This window comes from Caloenas nicobarica, chromosome 1 (genome assembly GCF_036013445.1).
Source record: "Caloenas nicobarica isolate bCalNic1 chromosome 1, bCalNic1.hap1, whole genome shotgun sequence".
NCBI lineage: Eukaryota > Metazoa > Chordata > Aves > Columbiformes > Columbidae > Caloenas > Caloenas nicobarica.
In genome coordinates, this window is record NC_088245.1 from 63,291,627 (window position 1) to 63,307,579 (window position 15,953).

General features: G+C 46.1%; 1 protein-coding gene across 1 annotated transcript in view; it reads right to left on the minus strand.

Annotated features, from left to right (window-relative positions):
- Nucleotides 1-9,142, minus strand: part of AGK (acylglycerol kinase) — a 40,148-nt gene extending 31,006 nt beyond the window's left edge. The window contains exon 1 of the mRNA XM_065634825.1: nucleotides 8,951-9,142. Coding sequence (XP_065490897.1) covers nucleotides 8,951-9,060 — 110 coding nt within the window. The 5' untranslated portion in view covers nucleotides 9,061-9,142. The remainder of the gene's footprint in view (nucleotides 1-8,950) is intronic.
- Between the last annotated feature and the right edge of the window lie 6,811 nt (nucleotides 9,143-15,953).

Below are 15,953 nucleotides of genomic sequence, written 5' to 3' on the forward strand. Positions count from 1 at the left end.
AAAGGTTTGTGTTTCAAGCTAAACAACATTGTCACAGCTAATTCCAGTTCAATCAAGACAGCGTGACAGGCTAAGTCCACACTGTGCTGTTAGGGGCACGAGCCCTCACACAGGGACTTTTTTTTTTTCCCCTCTATGACTATGTGCGGTCACTGCAAACACAAAGCAACTGCGATTTCAATATGTAAAGTGGAAATACGACGGGATATCAAGAAAACACCACTATCAAAGAGTGGTTGCGCAGTTGATGTATTTGCAAATGGCTGTCCTAACCTTATCAGGAAATTCTAGTCAAATCCACATTATCTGTTTACTTCACATTGGTGTTATTTCATTCAGAAGTCAAGCTGTGTCACATCGTCGGTGAGTATGTTTTCCTGTTGCCCACAACCTTATGCTGCAGTGACAAATGCCTTTAAAATCCAGTCCAGCACAACTTTACAAATGCAAGCAAAAGATACTGCGCCCTCTGTCCCAACCTGCAAAGATCCTCACAACAGCTGTCAAGGATGCAAGTTTGATTCAGCTCAACAGAGTCTTCACCATAAAAATTAGGCTTGACAGTCTAGATGTCAACATTTAAGTTTATTTTCTCCAACATCAAAGCACCTACAGAACCAGTCTGCTCTGGCACATTTTGGTGTCAAAGGAAAAGTTTAAGTTCTGAGACCAGAAGAACCATTTACTGTCCAGTACTTTACAGGCGATTTGTCTTACCTCTCCAGTAGCACAGCACCCACAATCCCACACCAGCCCAGCCATATCCATAGGATTCCCACTAATTCAACCCGGAGATATATTTCAAAGTCATCTCAGTTTGGCTTAAAGATGCCAGGTAACAGGAAAATCGTTATTTCTTTAAAATGTTCCATCAACACTTAAGTATCTTCACACTTAAGAAAAAACAGCACAAGTGCACACACAGGGATATACCTGTGAGAACAGCAGTCCTCCTCCTGTATCACAGCTCTTGCCTTTATTCATCTCATACGGCTCACCTAAAGTACCACAAGCGTGTGTGGAAGTCCTCTGCAGGTCATACCAACTAATACATATAGCTAGAACAATGTTAAAAATAGCAAAAAGGTAACATCTTAAAGACTTCTGTCTTGGTACGTATTAGATTGTCAAGATACAACTGCGGGCCAGCTCCCAGAGAGGAAGGGATGTTAATAAAAAACATAAGATTTTGTTGGTTTTTTATACTTTGTTAACTAGTATTAGGTAGGAACAAAGCCTTTTCAATGGCACTTGAACATGAGCCAGTGGAGGCTGAGGGAAATTGCTGCACTGCCTTAAACAACACACAGAGATTTCTTCCGACTTGCACCATATCCACAGCAAACTAAAAGTCAATTTTTACTTTATATTTCCCCTAAGGGCTTATAGGTACAACTCCAGCCTTAGAGCAAAACAGATGTGCAGTATTGCATCTGCTGCCCAAACCAGGGCTGCCTTCCCACTGTGAGAATTAAGCATCACACAGTTTACAATTGGGCCAACTTGCTTAAGCTGTAAAAAATTGGGAGACAGAGAGGAACGAGCAGCGGCAGTGGGGTATGGAGGAAAGAGGATGTCCTGAGCTGAACCCAAGGACCAAACTTCGACTGGTTCAACAAAGGTTATCAGTCAATCCTGCAAGGCCACTGCAGCGCAGACTCTTCGGAGGATGGAGCAGGCTTACGCCGAAGCAAGGAACCGATGCAGAAAGAGAAGAAGAGCAACTGGCCAGAGGTCCCCATGCACCAGCTGTGCCAGAGCACACCAGGCTGTGAGAGCAGAACATCCATACATCCCACCTGAACGGGGGCTGTCTTGTTTCGTCTGCAACATCTCTGGCGCAGGGCTGGTGGCTGCTGCTCCTGTCCTCAGTGTTTTCAGCCATAACAGGGAATTAACAGTCCTTAATTAACAGGGAATTAATATATACAAGCACACAGATGCACACATTTTAGTAGAGGTGTTCCTCCAGCTGAGGCTGCATCCTCTGCCCAAGGGACAGCAGGGGCCAGGGCTGAAAGGACAGTTCTCACCATGAAAGGTCAGTCAGGGCAGCAATGAACTCGACAAGAAGACACCAAACTGGAACCTAAGAAGCTGTTTGAGGCCCACTGTGGCAGTTGCACATCCCCCTGAGATCTGGAGCCTTCAATGGGGCAGTTGATGGCTCTTTAGCACCTTTTGTGCCTGTCCCCACGTACACACCTAGGGTGGTACCAAGGTGCTGACAGTGTCATCCTCCCCTACCCCGGGTCAGGGTGACTTCACCTCCACCAGCTGGTGGGGCAGGAGGGGTGGGACCCTCGGTCAATTGACAGGGTCGTTAGCAGACGAGGTGCCCAGAGTAGCTGAAAGTTTCTGGACCATGTTGTAATGCCCACAGCCAGATCTGACCAGTCTATAAAACGGGGCTCCTGCCAAAGGCCCCCTTTGGAGTGGTCTTCTCGGAGCAGGGGGTCTGTGAACTGGAGCCCTCTCCTTAGACTGGGACGCCGTCTAAGGAGACTTCCTGGGATTGAGAGCGCCTCACCTCCTCATTTGGGTGAGTGGTTATTTAGTTGATATATCCTTGAATGAGTCCTTGCCTAACCAGGCAAGTGTGAGTCCTTGCCTAACCCAAGCGAGTGATTATTTCTTGTGGGTGCCCTGGAGTCAGAGGGCTCTGGTTTGTTTCTTGTGAGCATGTGCATGCATGCTGAGGATCCTCATTATTCTTATTTTGCTATACCCCAATAATCTCCTCAACTGATATCCGAACCTGTATTTTATGTTGTTGGAGTGCTAACTAATTGTATAAACCCTGTTTCTAGTCGGTTTATTGGCTGCACTTTTCCAGCTAGAATAAAGGCTGTTTTGGAACTTGTTGTCCACCTAAAACTGACTTTGGGGTGCCTCCGTGACGCCCACTGCTGCAGCAAGGGTAAAGCCCTTGTCTTAGAGCCAACCACAGCAACTCCCTTAAAAGTGACCATGCTACAAACATACAGAGAAGCTCAGGTGTGAGATCCCATTTCAAAAAGGGTTCTCAGCATTAAATGTAAGACTATTAAGTACATTCAAGCAACAGGCAGCTTAAAACTCTCCAGTTCAGTGTCTGCACAGAGTTTTGTGAAGAGAAACTTGACCAAAGCTGTGCATATAGGATCACTCCTCAAGAGCTATAACAGAACACCTAAAAGAGATTTTTATCTTAGTAGAGAGCTTTTTGACTGCTTCCAACACAGCAAGAGCAGAGCATCCTCTTTGCTGGATATTAGCATTTACTTCCAGCTTGGCTTTGGAAGGGCATGAAAGACAAATCTCAGTTTTTATCAGCTATCCCCAAGACTCAGAATTTATACTCCCTTTTTTTGACAAAGTTTTGATGAAATAAAGCCAGCCACTCAGGAAATATACACAGAAAGGTGACAAAGTGAGTTATCAGTTGGCAAACACGCAGAGGCTAACACTCAAATTATAGATAACAATAACACTCAGATTACTGGCAAGCAGACAAGGGCCCAGATGCCTTGCCAGCATTTTCTACAGAGAAAGTCAATACTTTAACACATACAGAGTAAAACGAAGCATCTGATGAGTCCACTGCCTCAGTACAATACTGAGGGTCGCTCTCCTGACAAAGTGATGATTGCTTACCCAGTGACACCACCGTAACTGTCTGGCCATATCTGACAATCAGTTAAGCTGATGTCCATCATGCCAGAGATTATTCTGCTGATTTGACGTAGCTGGTGACTCACTGCACCACCTAGACATATAAAGAAGAGCGATTCAGGAAAGGTGACCTGGGACATAAAGGTGAGAGGTGGAAATTTTAAACAACCAAACCACCATAGGGTATCTTTAACAAATACACAAGGTTGATTACAGATAAACTGAAGTACGTTACTGTGCATGAGCATGTATCTGACAATCTGCATATCCACTAAGCTTTGATCTAGTACCCTAAATTCAGTGTACCTTGTACCTGTAGTATGACATGCTGTAGATTAAAATGATGATAATACATACATACATTCATGCAATCCAGAGAAATTAAAGGGAGAAAATCTCAGATGTGACAACACTGAGTTATCTTCTTACTTATCCAATACTGCAAAAGTATTTGCTATCCTAAATGCCAAACAATGCATTTTTAAAACATATTCTTTTATCAGAAAGAAAGGAATTTTAAGGCTTACTAAGGTTTTGTAAAAATAACAATAGGGTTTTGGTTAACAGTAGCTCAATCAGACATAAAGCCTATTGTTTTACACGTGAAAAGCCTTTGCCACCTCGTGATCGATGCCTGTTTCAAAAAGGCACCTTGTGTTATATACCTGGGTTGAATCACAAATGGAGTTGGGGAATAAGCACAACATTTCCTCTTTACTTTCTCCCTTCATCCCAAACGCCCTTACTTTAAAATCAGTCAGTATTTGAACAAACACCTCCAAAGGTGAAAGGATAACACACCAGTCCAGAAACTGAATGCTGCATGAAGAAAGTATCATACAAGACTGGGCTAAGAAGCTCCTTGACCTTTACAGTTATCGTCATCCACAACCTTTAGACTAACTCAGCGATGTGCCATTGCATTCCAGAGCCCCTCTTTCCTCTATAGCCGGTGGAGCACAAGGGCATCCACATCAGACCCCATAGCACAGTCCGCAGAGTGCAGGAGGGGGACACCCGGGTCCATTTCCAAGCAGGGAAGAGGCACAGGGAACAAGTCTGGAAAAGGTAACATTCTTCTTGTCCATATTTGTCCCTGTAGCATCCTCCAAAGTCTTAAGGAAGTATTCCAGAGTGCTTATGACCCTATGGGCACATACATACTGACTCTAGAAGAGTTGCCATTTATTTGCAGGACAGATTGTTATTTACAATAGCTCCACTTAATGCAGGCATCATAGCCTCTGCATCCAAAAGAAGAATGAACCTTGAGAAGTCGAAAAAGCAAATGATCTCCTTGCAAGAGAAGTATCTTAGAAAATCCACAAGGACGGAAAAGCCAGGAAGAGCAATGCAGGATGGGAAACAAAAATGTTCTTCGGCTGCAGATAAATGAGCAACATCTCAGACAGCTAATTCCAAGAAATCAGAGGCTAATCTGAACTGATGCTGCACTAAAGCAAGGCTCTTCATCAGAAACTCCAGTGATGCTAGAAACGGAAGCACAAGACTTCACTAAACCTTTAATCTGTTCTAAAAGGGCAAATATAAGTCAGTTAAAGATGCCTCATGCATAGTAATTTAGCCTCTCACACCAATAACAGTGAGCCTCACAGCCAACACAGCCCATATGTGGTTCCCTCATTAACCTCTTCACGTGTCGCCTGCAGCAGTTTGTGCATGAGGCAAAAGGCATCTCATGCTCCACCACATACCTGGTACATAAACAAAGAAACTGGGAAGAGAGAATGTACAAAAAAACCCCACAAAAAGCCATTACCCCACCTGGAGGCAAGACAAGCTGCAGAGAGGGTCCTGGCCTATTCCTTGCTGCCCAGCAGCCACAAGGTGAGGCCTTCACTCCACACAGAGCACCACAAAAGGACCGATGAGACCACCATCGAATTTTTTACACTCTTGCCATCAGGTTCTTCTGTCACTCCTCATTTTTCTATTAACTGGCTAAAACAATCCTCCACAGGTAAATGTCTAAGCAGCTGTCAGTTTTTCCAAACAGTATTTAAATCTCTGAAAGCAGTGCTTTACAGTTGTGCTTCAGTCTACATCAAAGTCACGCAGAGCTGTTTGTGATCACAGGATTTCCTGCCTTGCATTTCCAATGTCTGGTAAGGAAATGCCATATTTTCCCTTACAGATAAAAGGGGAGATTGAAGAATGGGATGTGTAAACATATTTTTTCCCCACTGCATCATCTGGGTTAAAGCATCATGCCTACATTTCGTGCAAATAACCTCCAACCACTGAAATTTAGATACCAAAAGTTCTCTTTCTGTTTGTTTACCTTTCATGTTTTCCCTCCTTATTCACTACCATACCACCTATGGTACGCTTCACATTCTCCATGATCATAATGTGCTTTCACAGTTACTGAAGAGGAAATCAATACAGCTGAAACCAACAGTATGTAGGCACATGAATTCCCAGAACCAACAGACATAAAAGGGAGACTGGTTGTGTCTGACGCTGCTCCCACACCTCCTCAAGTGCCCACTCTCCATATGCACAAGGAGCAGATATAGTCTTTTTCTTAATGCTCTATTACAGTAGCTTTCTATAGTACTCAGGCCTGACATACACTCTGCTATCATTAGTATCTGTGGCAACAGAAGCGCAGTATAGAGGCCGCTGAGGTAAGCAGGGTACCTGGGAAGGTCACAGGTTGTTCTGCCCCATCAGCCGGCCCCTCATATGAATGCCACTGAGCAATTTCTTCCTCATCATTTTGTACACCAGGTTTATTCTTTCGGCTAAGAGGTATCGAGAATGATAGAACTTCAAATAATTACTCAATTACATTCTGTTATTTTATCTAAATTTGAAGTTCAAGTCAACAGAGGGGAAAGTGGAATGTGAGCTCAAGGATCCACTAACATTACATTAAGGCTCCAAAAAACCCCCTCAACCTGTTTAGCACAAATACTTCTGCTTATATCATGGCAGCATAGACTCAGAGAACAGTTTGGGTTGGAAGAGACCTTCAGAGGTCATCTAAACCAACCCCCTGCCATGAGCAGGGACATCTTCAACTAGATCAGGTTGCTCAGAGCCCCATCCAGCCTGGCCTTGAATGTCTCCAGGGATGGGGCATCTACCACCTCTCTGGGCAACCTGGGCCAGTGTTTCACCACCCTTGTTGTAATAAATGTCTTCCTCATGTCTAGCCTCAATCTCCCCTTCTTTAGTTAAAAACCATTACTCCTTGTCCTATCATGACAGGCCCTGCCAAAAAGTCTGTCCCCATCTTTCTTATAGGCCCCCTTTAAGCACTGAAAGGCCACAATAAGGTCTCCCTGGAGCCTTCTCTTCTCTAGGCTGAATAACCCCAACCCTCTCAGCCTGTCTCCAACATACTATGTACTTCTCTTCTGTCTGCTGGTCCGTGTAGGCCTGTAGATGAAACCGTGACCCTGTTATCACTACTTTCACACAGTTATTCTCCATGTTACCATAGCCTGCCCTACAAATAGCAATTAGAAGGAAAAAACTGTGGAGGGAGAGGTTTTTGCTGCTTGCCCTGCAGTCAACTGAGCCTTACTCCTTCAGGTAAGAAGCAAGCAACTAGAGCAGATGTACCATTCAAAACAAAGACTGATTTAATGCAAATGTCCCTAGGCAAAAGGAAATAAAGAAGGAAAGTATAACAAACAACATAAACAGATTTATTTTCCTAAGTTTTCCACCAAGGCTTTGGCAGCATTTTAATGTAAGCAGAAAGGAACGCTGCTAAAATCATGACTTAACGATTAAGAAGACATTATGACAGTGACAGAATAAAGAGTGGCACCAAAAGTAACAATTTTTAACAATAATTTGGCTACACTTGCATTTTATTCAAGTGTATTAACCATAATCTTAATGGGCAGGGATTAAAATATAAGCCTAGCTATTTGTGAGCGAGGATTTTGCTTACTATAAAAAAACATACGCCCCACAGATAAACAGTGACAATGACACCCTGCTAGGTACAACTGACAGGAGCAGCACCGCAGCTGCAGCAGCGGACGGGCTCCATCCGGCTCGGCGGGTGACAGGAGCGAAGCTGTCGCGCCAGGGAGGCATAGCCCAGGGCTTAAGCCGGGGCCAGGCCTCCAGAACGGCACAAGCGCTAGTGCAGCAGAAACCTGGCACCTTTAATGAGGTGCACGGCAACATTAAAAGAAGAAGGGAGGTGGGAAAACCCAAGGGCACCGTGCTGCGATGGCCACCATCTGCGCATGAAGGGGGATTCCCACCCGCCCAGTACCAGTGGCACCATTTGCAGGTGTAGAGCCCCTGGTTTCACTCATCCTTATAATATTGGTTAAAAGCAAGCAAGACAATCACAGGCACTTGGCTTTTTTTTTTTTTTTTTTAAGTCAGAGGACAGAAATCTTTCTTCTCTCAAGCAGGCCCCAAAATTACCCCAGCCACCCTGACAACACCTCTGCTTAAAATTATCGCCTGAGCTAGCCCCAAACTTACAAGGCCAAGGTGGGAAGCCACAAAAGGCACTAACCCCTCCCAAGCCCTTGGCTGCTGGAGAATCATAGAATCATTTTGGTTGGAAGAGACCCTCAAGACCATGGAGTCCACCCATAACCTACTCTGACAGTAAACGACGTCCCTAAGAATCTTGTCTATGCGTCTTTTAAGCACCCCCAGGGATGGTGACTCCACCACTTCCCTGGGCAGCCTGTTCCAGTGCTTCACAACCCTTTCTGTGAAGAAATTTTTCCTAATACCCAACCTAAACCTTCCCTGGTGCAACTTGAGGCCATTTCCTCTTGTCCTGTCTCTTGCTATTTGGGAGAAGAGACCAACCCCCTCCATGCTACAACCTCCTTTCAGGCAGTTGTAGACAGCGATCAGGTCTCCCCTCAGCCTCCTTTTCCCCAGGCTGAACAGCCCCAGTTCCCTCAGCCGCTCCTCATCAGACTGGTGCTCCAGGCCCCTCACCAGCTTCATCACCCTCCTCTGCACTCTCTCCAGCACCTCAATGTCTTTCTTGTGGTGAGGGGCCCAAAACTGAACACAGGATTCAAGGTGCGGCCTCACCAGCGCCAGGAGAGGGAGGGAGAACCATCCCCGCAAGGCGCCGGAGCCCCCCCCAGGGGAGACCCCCATTTTAACAGCCACGAGAGGGGAGAGCGCCCCAGGGAGAGGGCCCTGCAGCCCGGCCACCCCAGGCGAACACGGCAGCGGCGGCCCCGCCGTGCGGGGCGGGTGGCAGCGAAAGCCCCGGGCACACGGCCGGGCCGGTGTCCCCGCTCCCCGCCCGCCCCCCGCCGGCAGTTACCAGTGCTTGCCGTAGAGCCAGTGCCCGCCCCAGCTCAGCAGGCAGACCCCGAACGTGGTTTTCTTCCAGTGATTCCTCAGGGTCGCTAGCGCTTTCACCGCCCTGGCCATGCCGCCCTCGCCCCCGGCCGCCCGGGGCAAGCCGGCCCCCGCTAACGATCGGTCGGCGGGAACCGACGCGCCGCAGCTCCCGCCGCCCGGCCCGGCTCGGCTGGAAACGGCTTCCCCGGCACCGGCGTTCCGCGCTCCCGGCCCCGCGGCGGGGCCCAGCGGTGCCCGCCGGGCTCCAAACCTCGGTTTGGGGGGCCTGTGCCACCCTCGCCGTGCTGGTTTTGTCTGAGCAGCCCCCCCCCGCACATCGAGCGCGGGGCTGAGATCTCATCCCCCATCCATGTCACCGCCTCTTGTGTGCCCCCAGGTGCGGCCCGGGCACCCTGCTGAAGAGAAGCTGCTAAATGAATGTACACTGTGATTAAGTTACAAAAGACGTGCCCATCGTTAACCTATTGACATGATAAATGCTGTCTGACCACCTGCAAAACGAGGGGATATTTTCCAAGTTTTAGATCCTTCCGCATGACAAGAGAAAGACAGAAGGTTAAGGGATACATTGTTTAGAAGCAGAGCGCTTAGCTTATTTTTAACTAATAATTAATAGATGTAAGAAAGAAACTGAACAATTATAACTAACATCATCAATTATTTCTTAGTACAGATGTATCGTATGTCAAAATTTTCGAAAACTGTAATGCATATGTTATAATTATGTGAATATAAGCAACGCAAGAGCACCCAGTCTTGGGAGCGCTTATGGAGGATGATCCCCAGCGTTCCCCGGCGCTGATAAAATAAAGAATGCTGCTTAACAGCATAATTGACTCTGCTGTTACGTTTATTTCTCTGTTTCACTATCTCAAAAAAACCAACCAACCAACCAAAACCAAACTCCAAGGAAAAGTGTTTTCACACCCCGCTGTGTCCCAGCCCTTAAAGCCCAGCAAGGGGAGCGGGAGACTTGCTGTGTGGCAGAAGACGAAAGTGAACAGGTGCTTTTTCACACGGATACAAATATCCACTGTGAAGGCTCCCCACTCCTCCCTCTCCCCTCTCCCCCCTCTCCCCTCTCCCCCCAACCAACAAAACGAAACCCAGAAAATAATTCAGAAGATTCAGCTATAATAAATGTTGGCTTGGAAGCACCTGGGGTTTGCTGTTTAAGCCCCACCAGTGGGATGATCGCTGGCACCAGGAGAAATGTCTCCAGCCACACACGGAAAACAGACCACCCTCGCAAGGATGTGCTGCAGCCGTGAACATCCTGCCAGTGAAAGGTGGGAACATAACCAAGCAGCAAGACCTGACCTGAACGTGGCTTTCCGTGACGCCTGAAAGATGCTGAACAGCCTTAGAGATTTCACAAATGTGCCGAGTAGAGGCACGTGTGGCTAATATTCAGAAACATCCCGTCCTATGAGAAAGGAAGAGAGATGATGGGCCACTCAAAATGAACCATTGGCTAAATAAGTGGTGTGAGGAAGCAACACTGCTTTTGTAGACCATTGCTCTCCTCTTGACAGGGACCCAGGCTTCTTGAGGACTCAGGATGACAAGGATGCAATCTGGCAGGCACCAGAAGGTCAGGCTAATGAACATAACGCTGGACAGAAATTTTTTTTCCAAATGTTTTTTTTTCCCTCTTGCAAAATGCCATTTTCAGCAAAATCTGAACATTTGCAAAAATGTCGAAGTCAATAAAATGGCATTTCTGTAAAAAGCTTCCTCAAATCTCTCTACTTATCCATGCCTGGATGGGATGTGAGTAGTAACATAAGGGGGCTGCTTGAGGCCAAATCTGGGACTCTGAGTATGCAGAATTCTGTTCTGCAAGTATCAAGTTGATGCAGAAGATGGTCCAGAAGACACTCTGCTGTTAGTGAGAAGAAAACCAGATTAAACCATATGGATTAGTTTCCCTACCATGTTTTGGGTTTTCTTTTCCCTTCATTTTGTAGAGTAGAAGATTTGGGATTTGTTTTTCTAAGAAAAACCTTAAATGATCAGCTCCTGATGAGTATTTCAGGCACACCCTCATCCAGTAGCCATTGCTTTCCATTTAAATATTCTGGGTTCATCTGCCCAGTGCATCTCAGTGTGCTGAGTACATGCACTTGCTGCACTGCTGGATGTTGCAGGTGATGTGGAGTGATTCAATGTCCTACTTTTTTTTTGGTGGTGTCCTACATTTTGTGAGGATTCAGGTGGTGTGGCCAACTGCTAGCAGTGATAGCAGCAGATACTAGTGCTCTCATCCTGCTTTCCTTAGCCTATGAAAAGACTGTGTGTTGATAAATACTTTTCAAATTCATCATTCTCATGAGGTGCCACAAATAATTTACAAGCAACTGTAGCTTCGTATTTCACAACCAAGTCCACTGAGTACCGTTGTGTTTATTAACTATGCCTCCAAAACAAGCTTGAATTTTTAAAATGAAGCCTCTTTAGTATGCCAACACATGTTCAGAGCAGACAGAAAAATGCTTAAATGTATGAAAGACCTGAATATCTCTAAGACGGCTTAATGGAAATTTTCCTGAGTTCATATGTGTGAAAACACATCAGAGTTAGTATAAATGAGAAAATTTAGCTCAAATACTAGTTGTCTTTCAGCATTCCTAGCAGAGGGACATGACCACACTCTGAGGAGGGTGGCTGGACTGGATGAGCTCCAGAGGTCCCATCTCACCTTCACCATTCTGGGATTGTGTGATGTTCTCTGAGAATCTAGGCTGGTGATTTTTAGATGGGGCTTTTCAAAAAGACCTGCCCTGAGAAAAAAGAAACACATTAGACAACAACGACAGATTGTGGACTCATCTCATTACTTGGCTTTACTTAGGATGGAGCATCCATTCCGAAATCCCTCCTGGCAAACACGTACATCCTAGTTTTTGGCTGTAGCCATCTGATCACCCCCAAGGTAGATCACACCTGTCAGGCTGCTGCATTTACCAGGTAGTTCTCTTTTAGCTCTCCTAGTTTTCTGCATGTCTCATCAAGAGAAGTAGGTATTAGAGTATGTGCAATGCAAAATGAGAGCACAAAGGGTTGATCTCAAACATCCTCTAGATTATATACTGTAGTCATTTTTTAAGCCAAGTAAAATGACTGCTACTTTTTTTCTGAAAACTGCTCAAAGGAGGCTGGAATATGTGTTTTGTTTTCTTGTGATTTCTAGATGGTTTGTGTGAAAAAGAGTCATTCGAAGACCTGCTCTGCAACTCTAATACTTGACTGGGGATATGTCACCTAAAATTATCACACAAGTTGTGTGTGAAGACAGGCGAGTGCCTCATCCCGGTTACTCATGTCTGATCCAGTTTCGAAGAGCAATTTTTTAATTATCCTGTCTCTACCATCAGTGCCAAGCCTGTTAGCAGAAGTCTCAGATACATGACCATGCTTCAGGGACATACTTTTTTGCAACTTTAGGAAAGTCACACGCTCAGCCGTCTCAGTTCTCCTCTTAGCCAGAGAATATGAGTGAAACAGTAGAGAGATTTTTCTCTACTACTTGGCAATACCCCACAATTGACAAGGATGGAGAAGGACTGAGTCTCCTTTTCTGGCCAGCACAATCTGTCCTCAAGTCCTCACCTCAACTAGCTGATCTGAGTTGCTGTTTTTCTCTTGTGGTCATTTCTCTGGGAATGGGATTGAACATATGTAATCATTTTACTGAAGTCGCTGGTTTCATCACTGGTATGTAGCTTTGAGTGGGACCTTCAAAACTGGGAACGGAAGTCTTGTTCATAGCCATCAGTGCCAATCGGGCTTAGTTCAGATTCATGGTCTGAAAGCTAATTCTAGCCATGCAGTCTATAGATAATCTTCATATGGCTGAACTGGGTGGCCCCATCCTACATCTCCAGTAAGTTCTGTATCAGCACTGTACGGGGGCAGAGGGGAGTTTTCACATGATGGCGAAATGAGGGATATGTGCCTGTGTGTGCATAAAACGAAGGGACATCCCCAGCCCAATGCCGTTGTTCTGTCGTCCTTACAGGAACGGAGAAGTGAGACGACTCTGCCTGCTGGTTATTCTGACATTCGTGACTCAGCTAAGGGTGGGCTGAGGGTATCAAATCACAGTGCTATCAAACACATCTCCTGCTGTCATGGTGATCATATCTCTTCAGGTGCTTCCTCACAAGTAAAATGCAAATAGCCGCTTGTTTTGCAAAGAGACCAAAATTATTGCTCTGTAGGAGCTGTGTGTTTGCCACACCAGTGTGAGTCTGTGCTCTTGCCAGACTAAAGCAGCATTGATTCTGGTTGTAGTTTGACTCCCCCTCTCTCCCTTTTTACATAGGATTAATATCACTGTGGACAAAGTGACAGGGGACAGCGTCTTCTTTTGACACACAACCTTCAGGCTTTTGAGCAGCTGATGAGAAAAACTCCAGGCTCTAAATCTCTTCATGCCTCTGGCCCAGCAAGGGAGGTTATAATTTGCTCTACTTTAATTCCACAACACCTGAGCACCAGGCACAATTTAAGGTTGGGAAGAGCCGTTGTCCTTGGCAGATGGGAGCAGGACAGAGTGTCTCTCCAGATCAGGCTGTGGGATGGGAGCTCCAGACTTGCAGATGCGTCCACCTCCAGCTTTTCCCTCCCCACAAGCCGTGGGCATAGGCTGGGCGGCAGAGACAGCTCTTTCCCTCCCTGTCCAAGGGGATTCCTGCGCTAGCTGAAGCCTCTGTTGGGATTCCCAGTTGGTGTTTCTCTGCTCTGTTCTCCAGGTTTTGTGTCCAGGGCCTGAACCTCTTCTTCCACCCTGTGTCCTATGTCACTCTCCGTTCCACTCCTGGCCACTCCTGTGTAAGAGAAGGGAGCGCTGCAGCCAGAGGCTAGTCAGAGAAAGTTCCTGCCTGTGAGAGCAGAGAAAGTTCATAACACAGTCTCTCGCCCTCATTTCCAGCTCTGCCTGGAGGTGTGAGTCCCCAGGGTAGTCATGTCTGCAGTCAGTGCCTGCTCCACTGGCTTGGAGAAAGATCTAAATCACACTGGCAGGGTTTTTGGTTGGGTAACTCAGAGAAACTCTGCACAAGAATGATCTCTCCCCTTCCTTTCCCTCCACACTCTTCTTTGGCTCTTCTGTAAGCTGAACACGACATGAGCTTCACCCTCCCTAGAAGGAATTCAGGAGTGTGCCTAGCATATTTCTACAGGAGAAACCACCACCTTTATGCCCTGCCCCATCTTCCCATGACCGAGCTATTACATAGAAATATTCCCTGATTCTCAGAGTTTATTAACCTTTTTTTCCAAGCGAATGAATAGAGATATTCACAGCTTTTGAACAGCAGCAGAAACCCATTAAATTGGCCTGTGGCAATCTTGTCGGGAACTTGTTCCTTTAGCAGAGACACATTTCAGAAGGCTCTGCACTCACTCCCAACCTATTTGGATTCAGTAAATGCAGGTGCCACTGAGGCATTAGGGTGAGCAGCCCTGGACCTTAAGCTTTGAATGTAGCAGGGCGACAGACAAAAATTTCTCTAAGCTTCTGGTCTCAGAGCTGGCCAGAGATATTAAGTCATTCCCGGCACCAGTTAGATCTCCTCTGGGTCTGCTATGAATGAAGGAACAGAGACAGTCCTTCAGGACTGGGATTTATCCGTTCACCCAGCAGCACAAACCCCTGCACAGAAAATTCCATAGCAGCTCCTGTGCTAATATTAGCTGCTCTATACTCTGCTTTTCAGTGAGGGTCTCAGTGAGAGCTACGCAGACGACACCAGTTTCATCACTGCTCCACGTTCTTACCCTCAAGAAAGTTCTGCTGACCCAGGCTGAGGTCACTCATCTCTAAGCTGATGCTGGTTCTGTGGTGCTGCTACATATTAAGGGACTCTGCATAGAAAACAATACGATATAGGGAGGGAGGGAGAAGGAGAGAGACCAAATGCACACTGCAGACATGCTCATGAGAGGTGCCTGCCTCTCGAAGCAGCACCTATTTGGGAGGGAGGTGACCATCACCCAGCATGCTGGTAACTCCCAACCTCTCCTGGGATTACAGCTGCAAGCAGGTATTTTTACTTCTGCAGACAAAACCTGAGTGGCTGATTTAAACCGTAAGAATCTCCACTCAGGCTTTTTTTTTTTTTTGGCAGAGGTTAATGCTCATTGTTTAATGAAAAAAATAAGTCCATTCATATTGTCTCCATTTATCCCTGTTGTAGAGCTGGAAAAGAGAGAGAGTAGGAAATTAAGGCTGTTATACTGTTTCTTGATTTCAGTGCATCCAGAAATGTGATGTGGCATACTACTTACCTACTTTTACATTAAGATGTCACCTGCCTGAAAATCCATCGGCTGCCATATACCATCCTGGTTGCATCCTATAGCCAGACGATCTTATATTCAGAAGAGTTCCTGAAAACTACTAATACATCTGCAGCAATGACTCATTTTTCATTGCAGCAGTGACATCCTAATCTATGGACCAGATGGAGCGGGGCCTTGGGCAATTGTAATCAAAGAGCAACAGCCACAGTTTGGAGAAAAGAGAGATTCCCAGTTGGTTTCCTATTAAATGCTTCTATTTTCATTTTGTTTTGACTCAATTGTGTGCATCACCATGGCCCACTGAACACAGCTGGCTGACATCTTAGATCGCACACCCAGCACATTGCTGTGTTTGCTCAAAGTTCCACTTCTTCCAAAGTCAGTGGCAGTGTCCTGTGACGAGGAGTTGTTTTATCCTTGTGCTTAGGTGGAGTTGTGGGAACAGGAGAATCAGTCGCAGGCAAAGGTGAGCTGAGAAAATCCATCACTGTAATGATGAACCACTCCCATTCCTCTTCACCAGCAAAACATCTTTGCCTCTGTAGGAGCTAGAAGATTTATTGACTTGGATTCTGGAGCACAAAATATGGCCACTTAGGAAAAGTATAATCATGCTGAATTACTGTAAATTGGTCTGGTTCAGTCCCTGCCAA